The 21,659-nt window shown below is 45.4% G+C and overlaps 1 protein-coding gene and 1 long non-coding RNA gene across 7 annotated transcripts in view; both read right to left on the bottom strand.

Moving 5' to 3' along the window:
- Nucleotides 1-21,659, bottom strand: part of LOC310835932 (integrator complex subunit 6-like) — a 128,264-nt gene that overhangs the window by 25,104 nt on the left and 81,501 nt on the right. For all 6 annotated transcript variants that reach the window (XR_014559800.1, XR_014559801.1, XM_083720879.1 and 3 more), the window contains 4 exons: nt 4,245-4,460; nt 4,006-4,129; nt 1,127-1,269; nt 758-989 (listed from right to left, as the gene is read on the bottom strand). Coding sequence is in view for 4 of the 6 variants with exons in the window: in XM_083720879.1 (XP_083577005.1) it covers nt 758-989; nt 1,127-1,269; nt 4,006-4,129; nt 4,245-4,460 (715 nt within the window). In the remaining 2 variants the exon portion in view is untranslated. The remainder of the gene's footprint in view (nt 1-757; nt 990-1,126; nt 1,270-4,005; nt 4,130-4,244; nt 4,461-21,659) is intronic.
- Nucleotides 19,006-21,328, bottom strand: LOC310836006. The gene is made up of 2 exons (XR_014559826.1): nt 20,965-21,328; nt 19,006-20,472 (listed from the first exon to the last, which is right to left on the bottom strand). It is a non-coding gene; the product is annotated as an uncharacterized lncRNA (long non-coding RNA).

Raw genomic sequence — 21,659 nt, 5'->3', positions numbered from 1 at the left:
CAGAGACCCTACCTGCCCGCAGACTGTCTCGCCAGAGTGGTGCATACCCTGGTTATCTCCCACTTGGACTACAACAATGCGCTCTACGTGGAGCTACCTTTGAAGGTGACTCAAAAAATGCAACTAACCAGAATGCAGCAGCTAGATTGGTGACTAGGAGTGGCCGCTGGGATCATATAACACCAGTCCTATAGGATCTTCACTGGCTCCCAGTGCATTTCTAAGCACAATTCAAAGTATTGAAGCTGACCTTTAAAGCCCTAAACAGCCTCGGTCCAGTATACCTGGAGGAGCGTCTCCACCCCCATTGCTTAGCCCAGACACTGAGGTCCTCCTCCGAGGGTCTTCTGGTGGTTCCCTCACTGTGAGAAGCGAAGTTACAGGGAACCAGGCAGAAGGCCTTCTTGGTAGTGGCGCCCACCTTGTGGAATGCCCTCCCTTCGAGGAGATAAAGAATTACACAACTTTTAGAAGACATCCGAAGGCAGTCCTGTATTGGTAGGTTTTTAATGTTTGATGTTTTTATTATGTTTTTAGATATGCTGTGAGCTGCCCAAAGTGGCTGGGGAAACCCAGCCAGATGGGCAGGGTAATAATAATAATAATAATAATAATAATAATAATATAAATAATATAAATACCTAAGCAGGCAAAAGGGAATTGTTTAGTGAGGGTTTAGCAGAAAAAGCACAAAGGAGAAGTAAAAGGAACAAAGTAAAAGTCAGATAGGTTGCAGCTAAGCTGTAGTTCTAATTACCTTTGTAGGCTGGCATAGCTTTGAGGGTGGCGTTGGTTGGGGACCCTGTAGCAGAGGAGGCCCCCTTCACACTGACATGATTGACTATCATTGGTGAGGACTGGGACTTCCTTAACAGTGGAGACATACTGTGCCTTCTTTTCAGACAGGCAGGGGTGTTGGTCTCTCCTGGACGCTTGATTTTGTTCTGAGGACCGGTGACAAACTCATCTGCTTCATCAATCATCATGCCCTGGAAAACACATAATCAACCATTAAGATCAGTTAGCAGTATTGTTATTTTGGAACAAAATACCAACTCCACTCACTCAGAGTCATGAATTTTTTTTGGACGAGTGCCCTGGGATAATTACAGTAGGCTCTACCTACCTTCTTATCCTGTTTGAAAGGGTTACCAAAAGTATGAAGTCTTTTGGGTTGGTCTGGGTCAATTTCCCGAAGTAGAGAAGGCATTCTCTTTAGATATTCCTGGTAGTTCCCCATCTGAGCCACTGGAACACTATGAATGCAGTCTGAAACAGAAACAATGTATATCATTTTCAGAAGTTTTGAACTTCCCTAAAGTTAAATAGTTAACTTGTTAAGTTTTTCCAGCTGTGCCATTTATAGTCCCATTGTTCTTAAGCATGTGTTCACACACTTTTAAGCGCAGACTGGAGATGTGCATAGGAAAAGTGTCTTTGAACCTGATGAGATTTCCCATTTTGCTAAGAGTTCCCTTGTAACACATGTCAATCTTGAATGAAAGTTGTGTGTTGGGAATCTAAGGTAAGACCACACACACTGAAGTGTGGCTCCAAGTCATGTTTGCTGTAAAAGTCATCACAGAGAAGCAGAGTCAGTAAGGTTCAAATGTTTTACTGCTGCAGAAGTAACAGACACAGGAAACAGCTCTGGACAAAGTTATACACAGAAAAAGTAAGTTCCAGCTGGCAGGCTTTTCAGATACAGAATATCCCTATTACTCTAATTCCAAGGTTTCAACTGCAATACTAACACAAAATACACCAGCTGACAGAGTTGCAATCAAAATTATTCAACCCCCCATTGCTAATCAGGTTTATTATAAAAACTTACAAACTTTCAGCTGTTTGCAATGAGCAAATCAAACCAAAGCAATTGAAATAGCTCAACACAGCGGGTACTTCAAGTGGTTTCTCTGTCATGATTAATACCTCTGAGGGCAGAAACTGGAAAATGCTGAAAAATACTGGTTCATTCTGGAAGGTTCTGTTCTTTTCTGCTGAAGCAGCTGGAAATGTTATGCTTTATGTTTTGTTATCTCAAGGTCAAGCTGAGCCAGGAAAGAGAAATCTATGAGCTCAGCAGGCTGATTTCTCATTCTTACTTTTGTTTTCTACCTCTCACATCTGCCAAGTTCTCTCTTTTCTAATGAAGCATGAAAACCTTTACTAAAAGTTATTCTTTTGCTAATGAACTTTTGCCTCCAAAATACGCTTCTGCATCAGGACAAGGAGTTCTTTGGAATTTAAGCCAAATCATGTCAGATTATGTGCCCAGGTTTTTTTTGGGGGGGGGGGGTTCACCCCCAATTTGGAGCTTTTGGAATATGATTCCTGACCCAAATCATGCCAATTTCCTCAAATTCAGCTAAAATTGCAATTTATACTCACTTTTTCAGTCTCACTATTATTCAACCCCTTCATGGCAAGCATCTTTAGTACTTAGTAGAGCAGAATTCTGCTGCTATGACCTGCTGCAAACAAGATGCATAGCAAGACAGCAGCTTCTGGCAGCGTTCCTGAGGAATCTGAGCCCATTCCTCATGAGCAATGGCCTCCAGTCCAGTAATATTCTTGGGTTTGTATGCTGCAACCGCCTTCTTCAAATCCCACCAGAAATTTTCTATGGGGTTCAAGTCAGCTGACTGTGATGGCCACTATAGAACCTTCCAGGACTACTTCTGCAACGAAGGCTTGGTGGAATTTGAGGAATGCTTGGGATCACTGTCTTGTTGGAAAGTCCAAAGACGCCCAAGATTCAGCTTCCTCACTGATGGCAAGACGTTTCTCCCTTCTGTGTTCAGTACGTGCCTTACTGTGTTCATTGAAACCTCAATGCCTGTGCCTGCTGCCACCAAGTCTTGCTGCAGCTCTTTTGCAGTCACTTGTGCATTTTTCCCAGCCTACCGTCTCAGAAATCCGGTTGCTGCCACAGATCGCTTCCTTTTTCTGCCCTGTCCTGGTAGTGTAACCACTGTTCATTTAACTTTGAACGTGCAAACTATGCTTCTAACAGTGTCACTAGGAACATATGGTGCCTTCACTATCATTTTGTATCCTGCTCCTTATTTGTGAAGGCCAATGATCTTCTCTCTTACCTTCTTGGACCATTCTCTTGACTTAGCCATATTTCTAATGTGCAGCCAAATTTGACACTCTGCAACCCCCTAGCCTGCTCAGGTATTTCATGTGTTCCAGCTCAAGCACACCTGGTGCAACTGATGAAGCCCTTGATTAGTTGCATCAGGTGTGCTTGAGACAACACCTGTTGTATTTGTGCTGTTGTGAGGGATTCTATTCAGGGGGTTGAGATTGGAGAAGCCAGTATAAGTTGCATTTTCAGCTGAATTTGGGGAAACTACTTGAAGCATCCATGATGTTGAGCTATTTCAACTGCTTTTGCTTGATTTGCTCATTGTCCACAGCTGAAAGTTTGTAAATTTTGATAATAAACCTGATTTGCCATTGCAAATGATTAAATAATTTTTACATTAATCACACAGATTAAGGGTTGCCGTATGGCAGGATTCAGGGCTAGAAGAATCCATAAATTCCATGTATTCCAAGTCCAAATCCCAAACCAGGGACAGCTCAGTGGTAGAGCATCTGTCTTGCATGCAGAAAGTCCCTGGTTCCCAGAAACTCCAGGTAGGGCTGGAAGAGATTCCTGTTGAAATCCTGAAGAGTTGCTGCCATTCAGCATAGCCAACCATTAATCAGTTGGATCAGTGGTCTGACTAAATACAAGGCAACTTCCTACGTTCCTAATGCTTTGCATACCAAAGCTCCCAGGTTCAATCTCTGGCAACATCTCCAAGTAGGGCTGGACATGTCCTGTCTGAGAGCGCTGCTGCCAAACAGTGTAGAGTGTAGACAATAGTGAAGGAGGTGGATTAATGGTTTGCCTCAGAATAAAGCTGGTTCCTGTGTTTCTACTCTTCACCGAAAGGAACCGAACTAGAACCTCAATTCAGTCCAATGACAACAAGGCAGGATACAAGTTACCTTCATCCTGGCCCAGGATAACTTTGTGTGTTTTCAGCAGGTTAGTCCTCATTCGGGTCAGCTGGTCTAAAAGGCTGCAGCGAGGTATATCATAAGCATTCCTGTATGCCCGTGGCTTTAGATCCTGAATTTTAAAAACAAAAACAGAATGTTGGTCAACTCATTGCTGTTTGAATACTACAAAGTTGGAAGATGTAAGGCAAGCATTTTGCTTCCCACTGGTACCACATCACACCCACCTTGTTTAAGAGCCCTATGTGGAAGCCAGCAAATTCCTTAACGTTCGTTTCAGGAAGCCTGAGCAGAGATTCACCTGAGATCCCGGGAAGGAGCTGTTTCAAATCCCTCTTCTGGATCAGGGAGAGACCACTGAAGTGATTTTTCACTTTAATGCCTATCTCTTGTGGTGCTTTCTTGCCCACTGACCCTATTATCCGCTCCGACTCTATTTTCGTCTACAACAAAATCACATAGTATATTGAGGGAAGTAAACAGCACAGCAGATGATTCTGGTATACAACAAATTCTTACTACATCAAAAGGTAGCCCAAACCTGCTCTCTACATGCTGAAAGTGATTGAGGATTAATACATCTCCCCCAAGATTCAAGCCATATATCTAACTGTCACGACCATCTGTTAAGACTACATAAGCATTTGAGTCACACAGGGACTTTTCATAAATGAACAAATGCCTTTTAGTCCAAAATGCATAACAAATGAATTCAGTTACCTGGAACAGAAAGTTAAAACAATGCAGTTTTTTTATTTATTTAACAACATGGAAAATACAAACAATGACCACAGTTCTTCTCATTGGCCAGGATAGAATAACATTCTAGAGAAGCAAATTTAGTCAGAAGCAACTTTTAGTCACAAAATACAGCCTGGTTCACATCTATCCAAGTATGATTAGCTGTATTTGTATGCTGCTGTACAAAGGCTATCTGTGCAACTCAAAAGCTTGCGTATGTGGCATTCACATGAACAGAGGTTGATCCAATAAGGGCTATTATTGTTGTTTTTATTTTGATTATGTATTTTATAGTTTTATATTCTGATTTTATTCTGTGAACCTCCCTGAGACCTGTGGGTATATGGCGGTATAGAAATTCAATAAATAAAAATACAAAGAAGTTATGATTTGTGAAACCAGAGCCAGGATTCAAAGAACAGTCTGTTCAGTTCTGTGCATTAGCCCTTTTGAAACGGCCTCAGCCCTGTATACCTTAAGGAGCGTCTCCACCCCCATCGTTCAGCCCAGATAATGAAGGCCAGCTCTGAGGGCCTTCTGGCGGTTCCCTCCCAGCGAGAAGTGAGGTTAATAAATAAAAGTGTATCATGATGGCCACAATAAGCCTTTGAATAACAGTTGTTGGGAATCACAAATGGTGATGGTGCAGCTGTTGTTTGTGGGCTTCTCATTGGAGGTCATTCTGCGGACCTTCCTCTCACGGATAGACCGCATAATGCATCTTCTGAACATCTTAAATGACAGGCTGCCAGGTGTAGTAAAGCCAAACGACATTGCTTCTATAGAGTATTTATATTGCGATGGGTATTCAGTACAAGCAATGATTACTTTTCACGACCAAAATCTGGCCAAACTAATCTACAGATTAAGACACCTATTCCTGAAGGAAATGATTATAACAAGACTTTTTGAAAATAGGTCACCAATGACTTTATTTTCTGATGCTAAGCCCAACAAACTAACAGTAAATGAGGAACAGGAAAAATTTAGGAAGGGAAACAGGTTTCAAAAGACCCTCCTTGATCATCACAAACAAGAGGTTTTAAAACCAATAAGGGGAACTGCATCCTTATATGATCTGCATCGCCCAGGGAGTGAGCAGAAGAAAACACGCTAGTAAGTCAATTCTGGTCATTGCCTTCCTTAGTACAAACTGAAATTTTAGAAAGACTAGAAACACTTAGAAATAGATTAGCTGGGGAGGTCAAACGTAATGTTGCTAGGGAGGAGGACCTAGCAGAGGACCAGACTTCCTTCAAAAAGGTTCTCACGGTGGAAGAATTTCCTACCCAAGGACACAGCTTAGTAGTTTGTCGATGTCACAATTTGCAGGTAACGGCGGAGATAAATCAGCCTGCAATTACGGAAGCAAAACGTACATGGGAAGGTAGTAGATTGCCCCTGAAAAGGGAAACCAACCCCAAGGCGACCTCACTGAGCTTTTGGACTAAAATGAGATACTTAGATGAGGAGGAAACTAGGCTCCAGTCAGATGGAACATCCCCCGGAGGATGCCTTGCTAAACAAAGGCTCTATGATTACCAATGTGAGTACCCTACATCCACTGTCTGAATTCATTGAACACCTGGGTTGCTCCCCATGCAAAGACGCTGATAAAACAAATAACATCCAGTTGCCACACAAAAAGGCTAACCCCAAAAACTCTTTGGACAATAATTGACAAAGATCAAATCTTAGCAGAGCCAAATCCAACCTTAGCTTTATAACATGGAATATTGCAGGCTGGTCAAAAAAGACATCCGACCTGTCTTTTGTTAAATTCATCCAAGGAAACGACCTTGTATTCCTACAGGAGACTTGGAGCATAAGCAAAATAGATGTAAACGGCTTCTCCTCATTCTGCCTCCCAGGTTCACCAAGCATTAAGGGGGGGGGGGGGGACCAAAGGCGGTTTGAGTACCTTGGTATCAACAAGATTAAGGGTTACCCGTGTAAAACTGGAGCCTCTGAACCACCTGGCCATAGTCACGTTAATGAGATGCTTATAGCCTGCTACTGATTAACGTATATCTCAGAGAGGAAAACAGCAGATAAAAAATAACTGGTCCAGGCTGGAATTGTACATTGACAAATTGACGAATCAGTTCCCTGATTCAGTGATAATGGCAGGCGATTTAAATGCTAGAATTGGTAAGTCCGATGAGGCTTTATATGAACATTTTCATGAATTATCACCCACCCCAGAGGACGCCCACTCCATACTGAGTCTAAATAAAAAGAATAATAATAGAGTCTAAATAAAAGAATAATAAAAGGTGAAGGCTGGCGGCCGGCGGCGGCTACATGACGAGGTGTGGTGGGCCGGATTTGGCCCGCGGGCCTTGTGTTTGACACCCGTGCTCTAAAGCTTTCGTAAGGTTTTTCTATGGAAAAGGTGGCAAATATATTCCGGCAGCCTCCCGGGTCTTTGCTGCAAAGGTACTATCACATCTGACTTATGGCTCCCAGATCTGCAGCTTTCAAAACCTTGACCCCTTAGAAACCTTTCAAACCAAGTTTTATTGTTCCCTTCTAGGGATCCCTTCTTGCGTGTCTAATATAGCTGTCCGCTTGCAGGTTGGCCAAAACCCTGTTAGCACTCGGATATGGTTCCTGAAGATCCATTACTGGATAAAACTCATCTTCTTTCCTGTTGGGTTGGCACCCTTAACCCTCCTAAATCCCTATCAATCAAAATGGAAAACTACATTGTACAAACAATTTGTCAATGAATCTGGGACATAAAATTTCAGTGTCATGTGAGTCAGATAAATAAGTACCCAGCAATTAAAGACAATGGGAGAGGTTTTACCCCAGCAATATATCTGTCAAAATTACAAATATGTAAATATAGACGGTCATTCACCCTTGTTAGATTCAACGTGCGGCCATCTGCCTTATTGCAGGGCAGATATGTGGGTAAACCATATGCGGAGCCAGTTTGCCCCTTGGCCTGATAGAGGTGGAATCCGTCTCTCATGTCTTGCTACTATGTCGTTTTTATGAGAATACACACTCGGTCTTTATCACCCCTGTTATACAGAAAATTCCAAGTGGGTCCAAACCTCAATGCTTAAAATCCCTGATAGAGGATAAGGATCCAGAGATCACACTAAGGGTGGCCAATTTTTGCACTGCTACCATAAAACTCAGAGGACAAGCTGTGCTATTACAAAGACAAGGCCTCAGATACAAACTCTAGATAATATTTTAGATTAAGACCTAAACCACATTTCTAATGGCTGACATATTCATATTGTTTATTGCTATATTTGATTGTTAATTCAAACTTAATTCTATTGTGTTTTATTGTGTTTTATGTTCGCTTATGTGAATCTGGTCTGGAGCATCTGGCTGGACACTGTGAGAATAGGATTTTTGACTCCCTGGGACTTTGGCTTGATCCAGCAGCTAAGCTCTTTTTATGTTCTTATACTGCATTATGTATGTTGTATGTTGAACCTGGGTTATACACCCTGGCTGTTTCTAACAACATCTTGAAACGACTAGGGCTGGGTGATACCAGCTTTTCAACATCGTGGTGTATCGCCAGCCAAACATCACAGTTTGGCGATATACCACAATGTTGAAAAAACAAGCTGCGCTGGTCTCTGCCCACGAGGTGCTATGTGAATGCCCCCAGTGCCTTGCAGGCTGAGACAACAAAGCTTGTTTGAGTGGCTCAGATGGGGGGAAGAAAGGCTCCCCCCTCCAACTGAGCCAGCTCTGGTGCTCCCCATGCTCACAGGCAAGTGGCAGGAGCATCAGGGCTCCTTTAACTGCTCGCTGTGGGGAGCGCCAACCCCTCATTTGAGCTGTTTAAAGATGCAGAGTGAGGAACAAGCTGTATCGGCGCCTCGACAGTACAGTTTGTTTCTCCCTCTGTGCCATGAGGGCAGAATGGGATGGCAGTTTCACTCAGCGGTATATCACTGGCTGTAGGAAGGAACTCTTGACTCTCTCCAGCAGACACTGCTAGCAGAGGGACTTAGGAGTGGTGGCAGTTTCACCAATAATATACTGCTGAGTGAAGCAGACATCACGGTCTGCTCCTCATACCAGTCCTGGACGTTATATCAATATTTCACCCAGGCCTAGAAAGGACTCTTAGGCTAGCTAGCACAACGCAAGCAGCACTGACACATTTTTTAAAGTCTGCCCCTGACTGGCATAGGAGAAGCTACTTCAAAGTGTTCCAATACTTTTATTCCATAATAAGAATATTTTTATTATTTATACCCTGTCCATCTGGCTGAGTTTCCATGTCTCACAAAACGTGTAGGGACACCACCCAGAGAAAGTTATGGATGCTTCAGTCCCACTGAGACCCAGTTATTTCAATGAACATACTCATGCTTATCCTTCCACTTGCACACCTTTGGTCTTTTAATTCATTTATTCTACTAGGTTTTCACTGGACAATAAAACCTTGTTTGAGTATTTCAAAGCATTTTACCTCAAGGGGAATGCTCTTAAAACTGCTATATTGCCTAGAAGTAGCAATATACTCAAGCAACTTCCTTAAGCTATCCAAAATCAGCAAAAAGTGGGGGACATAGGTACCCATACTGCTGCCAAGGGAAAGAACAAGTTCACTACTTTGACTTTGCTTACTTTAAGAAGTCCCAACGAAAGAAGATTGGCTTATGAAGATAATAGAATATGCTCAGATGGCTAGACTAACTGAGAATTAAAGATCAGAATGGAGAAAAAATTCTTGAAGAATGGAAATATTTTTTGGAATATTTGAAAAAATATTATGGTTATGCTAAAACGTATGCAGGATTTGAAGTACAGCAAGAGATGAGAATTGCAGTTTAATAAATTACAAGTACATAATGGGTAAAATGTAAGTAATATAGCAGCATTATAAGGTAAAAAAAGAACACCATGGAAGGGTGGATGGGAAAGTGTTGCAAGAATTTAGACAAAGCTTGGGGTGGGGAAGGGGTTCTGCCCACCCAAGCGCCTAAATATACCCACTCACTGGACGTTCTGCAAAGCACCACACTAAAGGTCAAGGTAAAGGTACCCCTGCCCGTACGGGCCAGTCTTGACAGACTCTGTCACGGAAACGCCGTTTACCTTCCCGCTATAAAGCGGTACCTATTTATCTACTTGCACTTAAGAGTGCTTTTGAACTGCTAGGTGGGCAGGAGCTGGGACCGGACTATGGCGAAATTTATGGCTATTTGTGTAGCCTTTAGAAGCCCGGCACACTTCCATGCGCAGCTCTGGTTACCGTCAGCTACTTGTAGCAGAGTTATCGCAGCGTAGAAACTGATGCAGTGCGTGTGTGATAAATCAGGCTGCAGACAAGCGTTCTAGCTTATCTTTTCTCAGTCTTTAATCGTGTAGAAAAACAACATATATCAGACCCGGTGAACGAGCGGACATCTTGCTGTTCACCGTCAGGAGAACGGAAGAACACTGAACACACAGAGAAAAAACACTCCCTTCTGTGAAAACTGGCCACGCCTCAGGAATGTGAGACGTCACTCAGAACTTCTTAACCCTGTAAGTTCTGATTCTCTCCACACACCCTCTCGTCTCGCATCCTGAGGGAAATTGTGAACATACATGTACAGACCTCTGAGAGTTCAATCCCCTTCCCATTGCCTTTCGCCCCTTCTTGGCGTCTTTGTCAGGCAACTGTTGAACCTCCTCACAACTCTCAGGTTCGCACTGTGCGAAGCCAACCCACACACTGGTGGCCTGATACCTCTCAGGTGGAACTCCCTTCGTTGCTCGAGCGGATCTCCTGAGCACAAACTCAGGTGTTTCTTCTGACCCACTGGGGCCAGCAAGTGTGTCCTCTACATCAGAAGACTCCCCCTCTGACTTAGTGCGTCTTCGGGCTTTCTGCATTATGCTAACAGGAGACGAAGGCTCACTCTTGGCCTCTCCTTTAACAACCTGTGGAGATGCCCAACCCTGTTCTTGACCCTGGTCATCGATCTGGTCCTCATCAACAGGTTCAGCCTCTGGCGCTCCCTCATCCTCAGAATCAGACAGACATTCTGAGAGAACGTCAGGACTAGCATTGTGCTTTGACCAACCATCCTGTTCACAGAACTCAGCATGTTTGCTGATCAGAAGCTTGGTCTGATCACCTTCTGGATATGCAAACCTCCACCCCTTTGTCGCAGGTTCATATCCACAGAAGATCATATTCTGGAACCTAGGGCCACCTTGCTTTTGTTGAGCTTTTGGCACCAGCACCAAGGCCGGTGACCCAAACACACGGAGGAAATGCACCTGCGGCTTCTCTCCATAGAGCACAAAATGTGGGGTTTTACCTACCACTGAATTGTAGGACCTGTTCATGGTGAAAATTACCGTCCTCATCGCCTCCCACCAAAAACTTTGAGGCAAACCAGAGTCACACAGTAGAACTTCTGTTGCTTGAACCAGAGCTTTACTTCTTAGCTCCGCCACTCCCCTCTCCTGAGGAGAAGTAGCACCCGTCACCTTGTGACGTATCCCTTTCTGGCGAAAGAACTCCTGCAGAGCAGACCCAGTAAACTCTGCACATCGGTCACTCTTAAGCCCCTGCACCTTGGTGGAGAACCTTAGTTCCATCTCTGCAACCCAGTCTTTGATCAGTTGTGGTGCATCTTCTTTCGATTTCAACGCATAAGACCAACTAACTTGGCTGAAATCATCCTGCAGTGTCAGCACATACCTGGCCCCGCCCAGACTTGGCTTTGGCATTGGCCCAAAAAGGTCTGTGTGCACAAGCTCAAAAAGTTTTGTGGTTACCCTCTCCACCCTGGGATAACTGCACCCTTTTACCTTTGCCCTTTTGCATGCCCTACAATTTAGGGATCTGCCACATTTCTGTATTTTGCACCCTTTAGTGCACTCCTGCAACATCTGGATCTCTTCTAAAGAACCATGTGACATTCTCTTGTGCCATACACAAGCACATGAAACATGAGTAGGAACGGTTGCACACTTTGCTTGTGCTTTCCCAGCATTCCCCTCACCCTTCAGAGGCATTTCCAGAACAAAGAGGTTGTTCTGCCCTTTGGCAACACTGACCAGTTGCTTCCCCCCTCTGAAAATTATACAGACATTGTTTTCGAAGCACACCTTATACCCCTCCTGTAAGAGACAAGGGACAGATAAAAGACAATGTTTCATCCCAGGTGCCACGTAGACTTCCAACTCTGCCTGCAAGACAGAAACATAAACATTTGCCACATTAGATAACGGCTTTTGTGTCCCATCAGCGAGCTCAATTCTTCTCCCAGCTGAAACAACTCTGCAGTTCCACATCTCGACAGCAGGTGTCGCTGTTATCAGGTGCCTGCTGGCTCCAGAGTCTATGACCCAGCGCAGCACTCTCTCCTCACTGGAGTTGTCCTTCAGCATTGCCATAGCAACAACCGTCTCGCTGCCCCCGTCCTTGGGGCCTCTGCAGCTGTCATCTCTGGTTGTCACGGCAACAAACTCCCCCCGGCAGGAAGACTTGCCCACGACCTTCACAGCTTCCGTAGATGCAACTGTCTCAGTTGCCTTGGAAACCGGACTTGTCTCCGCGTTCCCACACAGCTCTGTAGCTCTTATCTGCACTGTTCGCAGGTGGCTGGCCTTGAAGCTTTTAGCTCTTTGCAGCTTCCCAGGCTCCGACTCACGACGAAAACAACTCTTGGCTGCCTTTAGAAAATGAGGCGTTTCTGAGCTTTCACCGCTCAGTGCCCCCCCCCACTGCTCCCAGGGCTCCCAGGACGTTTTCCTGCACCCCTTCTGGTGGGTAAAGGGCTCCCAATGCTTGGCCTCTCTCCTGGCTCCTCACACAGGCACGTTGCAGCATTCGTACAGCTGCCAGCAACAGTCCCTTCGTCCCCCCGTGGGGGCTTACAGCTCCTCCCAGCTGTGTGTCGGCTCTCAAGAATGTGCCCAGCGCCATCTTGCTTCTCCCCTTCGGATGCAGCCACATCTTGGCCCTTGCTCCCCACTCCCGCTTCACAAGCCTCACGGAGTGCCAGCCAAGCAGCCTCAGGCCTTTTAGCATACAGAACTGGCTTCAGATCAGCATTCACATTCTCTGCCAAAAAAGCAAGCACACGCTTCTCAGCTTCACTTAGCTCTGCAGCCTTTTTAGCTGCCTTCTGTGGTGGCTCAATTACTTCCCACAGCTGTGTCCCGACCAGCCACAGCTCTGCTTGAAAACTCCACTGCAACCAACTTTGGCAACTCAGCTTCTCACATGGCAGCTTAAGCTCAAAGCCATGCTCCTGGGACTGAGCCATCTCTCCCCCGGGGCCCAGCGTACTCATGTAAACAGTAGCAGCTCTCCGGCACCCGACTCAGCAGACCAGGCTTTCCCAGCGAGTTCCTCTGCCTTTAAACGTAGGCAGGACTTCCAGCTGGCTCCAGCTTCCTCAGCTGGCTTCCACACACACCGGCACATCTTGGCATCAGCTTCAAAGCTTTTGCTGACCTCCCATAACCTATGGCGAAATTTATGGCTATTTGTGTAGCCTTTAGAAGCCCGGCACACTTCCTTGCGCAGCTCTGGTTACCGTCAGCTACTTGTAGCAGAGTTATCGCAGCGTATAAACTGATGCAGTGCGTGTGTGATAAATCAGGCTGCAGACAAGCGTTCTAGCTTATCTTTTCTCAGTCTTTAATCGTGTAGAAAAACAACATACATCAGACCCGGTGAACGAGCGGACATCTTGCTGTTCACCGTCAGGAGAACGGAAGAACACTGAATACACAGAGAAAAAACACTCCCTTCTGTGAAAACTGGCCACGCCTCAGGAATGTGAGACGTCACTCAGAACTTCTTAACCCTGTAAGTTCTGATTCTCTCCACACGGACAACGGGAGCTCACCCCACCGCGGGGATTCGAACCGCCGACCATGCGATCGGCAAGTCCTAGGCACTGAGGTTTTACCCACAGCGCCACCCGCGTCCCAAAAGCACCACTATATTATTGTTATTTCACACATATATACTTTATTTGATATAAAAAAAGGCCCCCGTAAATAAGGGCTGTCTGGAAACTGCTTTTCGGAAGGGGGAGATTATTGGGCCCATCTGGAAGCTGGGTAGTAAAGGTAAAGGTACCCCTGCCCGTACGGGCCAGTCTTGACAGACTCTGGGGTTGTGCGCCCATCTCACTTAAGAGGCCAGGGGCCAGCGCTGTCCGGAGACACTTCCGGGTCACGTGGCCAGCGTGACAAAGCTGCATCTGGCGAGCCAGAGCCGCACACGGAAACGCCGTTTACCTTCCCGCTGGTAAGCGGTCCCTATTTATCTACTTGCACCCGGAGGTGCTTTCGAACTGCTAGCTGGAAGCTGGGTAGACAAGGTATCAAAAAAGCACCGCATTCAAATGACCAGTCAAAAGTCAACCTATCAGCATTAGCTAACAACACCCTCTGAAGCAGAACACACTGGTACTGCAGGCTGTCTTTCAGCATCTCTTTATTGGAACAATATTTCATGTCCATGGAATTGAAACCACATTTTGTTACATTGTATCAACTTCTAATTGTTTCCTTCCTGGGTTCAAGGGAAGGACTCCTTAAAGAGCTCGCTTCTCTGAACTGCAGAACCTACAAATATTTGTATAAAATCAACCTTATATCGGATCAACACCGTTCAAACTTCATTTTACTCAGGGAACCAAGGACTACCAAAGAGGGGACAGCCATAATCCTTGAAGCATACGCAGGAACCTCTTGCTCAAGAAATAATCCCTGGCATTCTGGCAGATGGGTTCTAGACGAGTAGTCATCAACAGATAATAGTGGACTATTCAAGACTAGATAGCTTCTTTCTTCTTCTTTGGCGATCCCTCGTAGGCGAGTAAGATTGTCTTCCATATAACACAGTTTTAACAATGAGTCCCTAAGTGACTGTGGAGGCCAATTCTGGACCCACACGTCTTTCCACAGTGGGGACATTGGTTTCCGGGCGGGAGCTGATCACGGTGTGGATTTGCCAAGCGTGCCTTCCTCTTAGCACGTTTCTCCCTTGCGTCCTGAGTTCGAGTGTCTTCAAAGTCCATGACACCTTTGGTAAAGGCTGTTTTCCAACTGGAGCGCTCGCAGGCCAGTGTTTCCCAGTTGTCGGTGTTTATACTACTTTTTTTTTAGTTTTGCCTTGAGACAGTCTTTAAACCTCTTTTGTTGACCACCAGCATTACGCTTTCCATTTTTAAGTTCAGAATAGAGTAGTTGCTTTGGAAGACGATCATCAGGCATCCGCACAACATGACCAGTCCAACGAAGTTGATGTTAAAAAATCATTGCTTCAAAACTGGTGATCTTTGCTTCTTCCAGTACACTGATATTAGTTTGCCTGTCTTCCCAAGGGATGTGTAAGATTTTTCGAAGACACCGTTGATGGAATCTTTTGAGAAGTTGGAGATGGCGTTTGTAAGTGGTCCATGTTTCACAAGCATACAGTAAGGCTGGTAGTACAATAGCTTTGTAAACAAGCATTTTGGTTTCCCTGAGAATGTCCCGGTCATCTCCCGGTTGGTGCTTCAGTCGGGAGAAAGCCACACTCACAGAGCTCAGGCTATGCTGGATTTCAACACTTTCCAGGGTCACACCATTAAGTTGGATTTCTGACGCTACTGAGGGTGTGTGACACCATTAAGTTGGATTTGTGACTTCAATCGAGAGAAAGCCGCACTAGGAGAGCTCAGGCGATGCTGGATTTTGGCATCAATGATGACCCTTGTGGAAATATAACTGCCTAGGTAGGAGAAGTGATCAACATTTTCCAACGTTACACCATTGAGCTGGATTTGTGGCGCTGCAGAGGGGTTATTTTGTACTTGTTGGTGCAGCACTTTGGTTTTTTGGATGTTGAGCGACAGGCCAAGCTTTTCGTAAGCTTCCGCAAAGATATTTTTGATGGTTTGGAGATCATCCTCTGAGCGTGCACACAGTACGTTGTCATCAGCATACTGAAGCTCTATGACGGAAGTTATGGTAACCTTACTCTTTGCTTTCAGCCTGCTCAGATTGAAGAGCTTTGCATCTGTTTGATATATGATTTCTACTCCAGTGGGGAGTTCCCTTTAACACAACCCTGTTTAACACCTGATTCCACTGTGAATGGTTCACTTTGAGAGCCATTGTTATCTGTGATTGTTGCTGTCATATTATCATGGAGGAGCTGAATTATGTTTAAAAATTTATCTGGGCAGTCAATTTTCAGAAGGACAGTCCACAGGACATTACGATTTACAGTGTTAAAAGTCTTAGTCAGGTCGATAAACACCATATACAGGGTATATATGTATCTTCAGATACATATACGTGTATCTGAAGAAGTGTGCATGCACACGAAAGCTCATACCAAGAACTAACTTAGTTGGTCTTTAAGGTGCTACTGGAAGGAATTTTTTTTGTTTTGACTATGGCAGACCAACACGGCTACCTAACCATATACAGGGGTTGGTTTTGCTCTTTGCATTTTTCCTGAACCTGTTGAGTGGTGAAAATCATGTCCACTGTCCCCTTAGAAGGCCGAAAACCATTTTGGGATTCAGGAAGGGTCACCTCGGATATTGTTAAGAGATGGTTTGCTAAGATCCTTGCAAGAATTTTGCCGGCCGCAGCTAATAGAGAGATGCCTCAATAGTTTCCACAATCAGTTCTGTCACCTTTTTTAAAGAGATTGATAATTTTGGCATCCCTAAAGTCTGCAGATCACTTCTCTTTCCCAGGTTTTTTTGATGAGCTTGGGAAGTTGTTGTGTACCGTATTTTTCGCTCCATAGGACGCACTTTTTCCCCTCCAAAAATGAAGGGGAAATCTGTGTGCGTCCTATGGTGCGAATGCAGGCTTTCGCTGAAGCCTGGAGAGCGAGAGGCATCGGTGCGCACCGACCCCTCTCACTCTCCAGGCTTCAGGAGTTCCCGCGGGCTCACAAGGCTTGCGGGCAGCAGCCTGCAGCCCCAGCGAGTGTCCGCAAGCCTGGCGTGCCCGGCGGGAGGTCCCGCCGGGCGTGCGAGGCTTGGGGCGGCAGCCTGCGAAGGAGAGGCACTGCGCAGAGAGAGAGAGAAGGCGCAGCGCCCCTTCAGCAACGCGCCTGTCCAGCGAAGCCGGAGGAAGAACAGAAGGGTCTCCTGTTCCTTCTCCAGGTTCGCTGAAGGGCGCTGCCCCTTCTCCCTCTCTGCACAGCACCTCTCCTGTGAAGGAGAGGCGATGCGCAGAGAGAGAGAGAAGGCGCAGCACCCTTTGAGCAACACGCTTGTCCAGCAAAGCCGGAGGAGGAACAGAAGGGTCCCCTTCTGTTCCTTCTCCAGGTTCGCTGAAGGGCGATGCCCCTTCTCCCTCTCTGCGCAGCACCTCTCCTGTGAAGGAGGGGCGCTGGGCAGAGAGAGAGAAGGCGCAGTGCCCCTTCAGTGACGTGTCTGTCCTGGCTTCTGCTTTAGCCCTGTGCAGCCTCTTTGGGCAGGGGGAGCCTTTATCCTGCTGCCCTGAAGAGGCTTGGCGCGGTTATCCCAGAAGCCAGAACAGCCACATGGTATCCCAGAAGCCAGATCCCTCTTGCTGTTCTGGCTTCTGGGGTTCAGAATATTTTTTTCTTGTTTTCCGCCTCCCAAAACTAGGTGCGCCCTATCGTCTGGTGCGCCCTTTGGTGCGAAAAATACGGTAAGTTCAATTCCACCCACTTTGAAGATTTCAGCAGGTATCCCATCAGGTCCACTGGCTTTGTTGTTTTTCATTTGGATAACCGCTGTACACAACTCTCCCAGATTTGGAGATACTGCAAGCTCATCTCTAACTTGTTTTTGAGGAATTTGTGAGAGGACCTCAGCAGCTACGGGGGAGTTGCGGTTAAGGAGATGTCGGTAGTGTTATTTCCAGCGCAGTGCAATAGCTTCTTTATCTTTTAGAAGTGCGATACCGTCTGCTGAGCATAGGGGGCATATGCCATGATTTATTGGCCCATAGATGGTCTTTGTGGCTTTAAAGAAACTCTGTGCACCATGAGTGCCGCCTATAGCACTCCCAGTCAAGACAAAGGAGTGTGATTGCTTGGCCAGGAGCACCAGGAACCTGTAAATATCCCTATTGTATCACTTGATGAGTGTATGTGATGGGCGAGGGAGGTTGGGGGCAAACTTGACAAACTGGTTTCCACCAGATAACTCCTCCCTTTCTGTGATGTATGTATGATGTATCTGTGATGTACTTATGTGTGATGTTTCACCAAGGGTGTTTATGGGAAAATGGGAAACTTATAAAAGTTAGAGCATACTTCTGTTCGGGGCTTCTTTCTGCTTCTCCCATGAACTCCTGTTGCAACAGTCTTTTTGCAATAAAGATAAAGCCTACTGGCTGCTGTTTTGCTCCTATATTCTTGGCTAGTTTCTTTGTTTAGTAATCCAAGGGGAGCCCAGGAATTTCCTTTAACAAAAGTCAATGGAAATGAGAGATTTGTTCTGATGGCTGCTTAAAATAATTTGTAAAATTTGAAAAGTTAATTTTAAAAATGTTATTAAAAAGATAGAGCTTATATTACTCCACAAGTAGTGGAAATGGCACTGTGGGTAGAGGGGAAGGAACACCACGGAAAATTATGTTTGAGCAGAGTCCAATTTAATTCTTCAGTCCTTATCTACAGGACTGTTCAGACTCCACTGTAGAAAGCTTTAGCTAGCATTTCACATTTGAATTATTCAATTTAATGTCGTGACCTGCAACTCAAGCAAAATCAGAACAGAAGCATTGGCAGCTTTGCTTACATATCATGGGGAGGGGGATAATTTGACCAAGGGGAAAGAATAATTTTTCCTTGAAGTTACAAATGTAGATAGTCCTTTATAAAACTGGCTTCAGACAGACATATAGCTCTCAGCCACCAACCACAAAGATTGATGGTTGCCACTAGTGATGTGAGGTGAGAATATTGTCCGGAGAATATTCTCTGCTAGAAAATACTCCAGAGAATATTCTCCACAAACTAAATTCTAATGAAAGAACCAGTTTTACAACCCACATTTAAAAAATCTAGTAAATAAATCAAGCTGTGATTTTGCCAGGGTAAGTAACGAATAATGGTTTTTTTTATCCAGTTACACTACTGGGCATTATGTCATTCACTATTGGCAGTTCTGAAATGCGAACTGCAGAAAACATTTTTTTTTGTTTTAAAAATGCTTATACATTTACCGTATTTTTCGCTCTATAACACACACCTGACCATAACACGCATGTAGTTTTTAGAGGAGGAAAACAAGAAAAAAAATATTCTGAATCAAATGTTGTACTAAACTATTTATTAAACAACCGGTATATCAGAATCATATTACAACCATGTAATGTGAACAGCAGTCAACAGTGGCATTAAGAACCATCATCACTGTCATTAACAAATGAAGAGAGAATTTTAGGTTCGAGTACTCTTCTAGTCTTCTGTGAACCCCAAGAACTCATCAGTGCTAGAGTCAGAATCTATGAAGTTCAGCTGCTCACAATCACTGGCATCACTTTCTTCGCCATCTTCATATAAAATCTCATCTTCTTTGGCATCCAAACCATTGCTAATGCCACATTTTTTGAATGACTGTGCAACGATTTCCTCCTTCACCGAGTGCCATGATGTTTTCACCCATTCACAAACTTGAGTGATAGTGGGCCTCTTCATTCGTCCAGTAGGTGTCAGATCATGATTACCAGCAGCCATCCATTTGTTCCATTCTTCTCGCATAAAGACCTTAAATGGCTTGTTGATGGAAACGTCGAGAGGTTGCAACTGGCTGGTAAGACCTCCAGGAATTACAGCTAGATGAGTCTTCGCTTCTTTAAAACACTTTTTTGTAGTTTCGCTAATATGTGCTCTAAACTGGTCCAGTACTAATAAGGCAGGTTTTTTCAAAAGCCCTCCAGGACGTTTGGACCACACTTTTTCAACCCATACTCTCATTCCATTTTCGTCCATCCATCCTTTCTCATGAACATGTACAACAATTCCTCGTGGAATCACTTCTTTTGGAAATGTTTTCCTTTTGAAAATTAACATGGGTGGCAATTTGGTGCCGTCTGCACAGCAAGACAACACAACCGTGTAATGGGTTTTCTCATGTCCGGAGGTTTTCACAGCAATAGACTTGGCACCTTTCAGATCCACAGTCCTATTAGATGGCACATCAAAGGTTAGCGGGACTTCATCCATATTCCCAATCTGGCCAATTTCAAATCCATTTCTCTTCCTAGCATCAATTACAAATTTATGAAAAGACAGAATCTTAGATTCATATTCTTCTGGCATTTTTTGTGCAATTCTAGTTTTCGTGCGCATAGCAAGGCCACATCGCTTCATAAATCTGTAGCACCATGATGGTGAGCCAGTAAAATCATGAATGCCTTTCTCTAAAGCAATGCGTTTGGCTTCATATATTATCATTTTTGTGGAGACTGTGATGCCATTATTCCGGTGATGTGTGATCCATTCTTTCATGGCCACGTCCAACTGTGGCCACTTTGCAGCATGTCCACGAAAAGTGTGCTTATTTTTATCTGCTTTTTGCAGCTGATCCTCCTGTTTCCTCCAATCTCTTATCATTCTTTCTGTTGGAGGTGGCCCAAAATGTCTCTCTGCTGCTCTGTTTCCATGCTCCTTAGCATATTTTACTACCTCCAGTTTAAAAGGAATCTTATATGCTAGTCTTCTTTGCTTTATCATCCTTATCAGAAAGGGGGAGGTTTTCTGCAAGAAAATACAGTTTTCTGCAAGAAAATGATGAAGGAACTGTCAGTAATGTATGGTATCTCCAATACAGTGATGAAGGAAGGGGGGGGGGAGCTCACATTTCTCCTAGGCAAAGGAGCCAACTCCTATAGGCCTTCCCCCCCATTAATATTTGAGGGAGTCATCCTCCCCCTATGCTGATGGGCATTGCCATTCATATAAGGTACCAGTGTGCATGCACTTTGTCTTGAGATCATTGCAGTTTGTGAGATGGGGCTTACCTGTACCTGCCCCCCCCCCATATTTTATTGAAGTTGGAAGAGGGAGGGAGAGCTCACATTTGTCCTAGGCAAAGCAGCCAATTCCTATGGGCCTAGGTGCCTCCCCCCCCATTAAATATTTGAGGGAGTCATCCCCCACTCCCCATTGTGGTATGTGAGGTGGGGCTTACCTGGCTGCCCCCCAATATTGTTTGAAGTTGGAAGAGGGAGGGAGGGAGGGAAGGGAAGGAAGAGAGAGGGGGAACTCACATTTGTGCAGCTGCCTTGCCTCGAATGAGAGCAGAAAGAGGAGGAGACGCAGGGACACGAGCCTTGTAAGCCGCTTTGTTTGAATTTACCGGTGAGGTGCTGGGGGATGGACGGAAGGGGATGCCCTCTTTGTCCCTCCTTCCGGCTCATTGTAAAGAAAGCAGAGTAAGAGCTGCTTACATGTGTGTAAGGGAGAGCCATAGAGCAGGCAGACACTGAGAAAGAGAGGCTGTCTTCCTTCTCTGAACTTGGCTTTTACACGCGCTCAGCTGTTGCCGGTTTCCGATCTGCCTCTCTTCTCCCACCTCGCCGGAAAGCCATAGAGCAGGCGAGCAGGCAGACACTCTGCGCTCAGCTGTTGCCGGCTTCCCAGCGACGGGAGGAGGGGAGGACAATGCCATAGAGCAGGCGAGCAGGGAGAGACTCTGCGCTCAGCTGTTGCCGGCTTCCCAGCGACGGAGGAGGGGGCAGGCAGACACGCTGCGCTCAGCTGTTGCCGGCTTCCCAGCGACGGGAGGAGGGGAGGACAAAGCCATAGAGCAGGCGAGCAGGCAGACACTCTGCGCTCAGCTGTTGCCGGCTTCCCAGGGACGGAGGAGGGGGCAGGCAGACACGCTGCGCTCAGGATGGAGGAGGGGAGGACAAAGCCATAGAGCAGGCGAGCAGGCAGACACGCTGCGCTCCTCCCGCCTGCA

This window comes from Podarcis gaigeae (assembly GCF_964106915.1).
Source record: "Podarcis gaigeae genome assembly, chromosome: W".
Taxonomy (NCBI): Eukaryota; Metazoa; Chordata; class Lepidosauria; order Squamata; family Lacertidae; genus Podarcis; species Podarcis gaigeae.
Note: the sequence above shows the minus strand (reverse complement) of the source record. Positions and strands in the feature narration are given on the sequence as shown.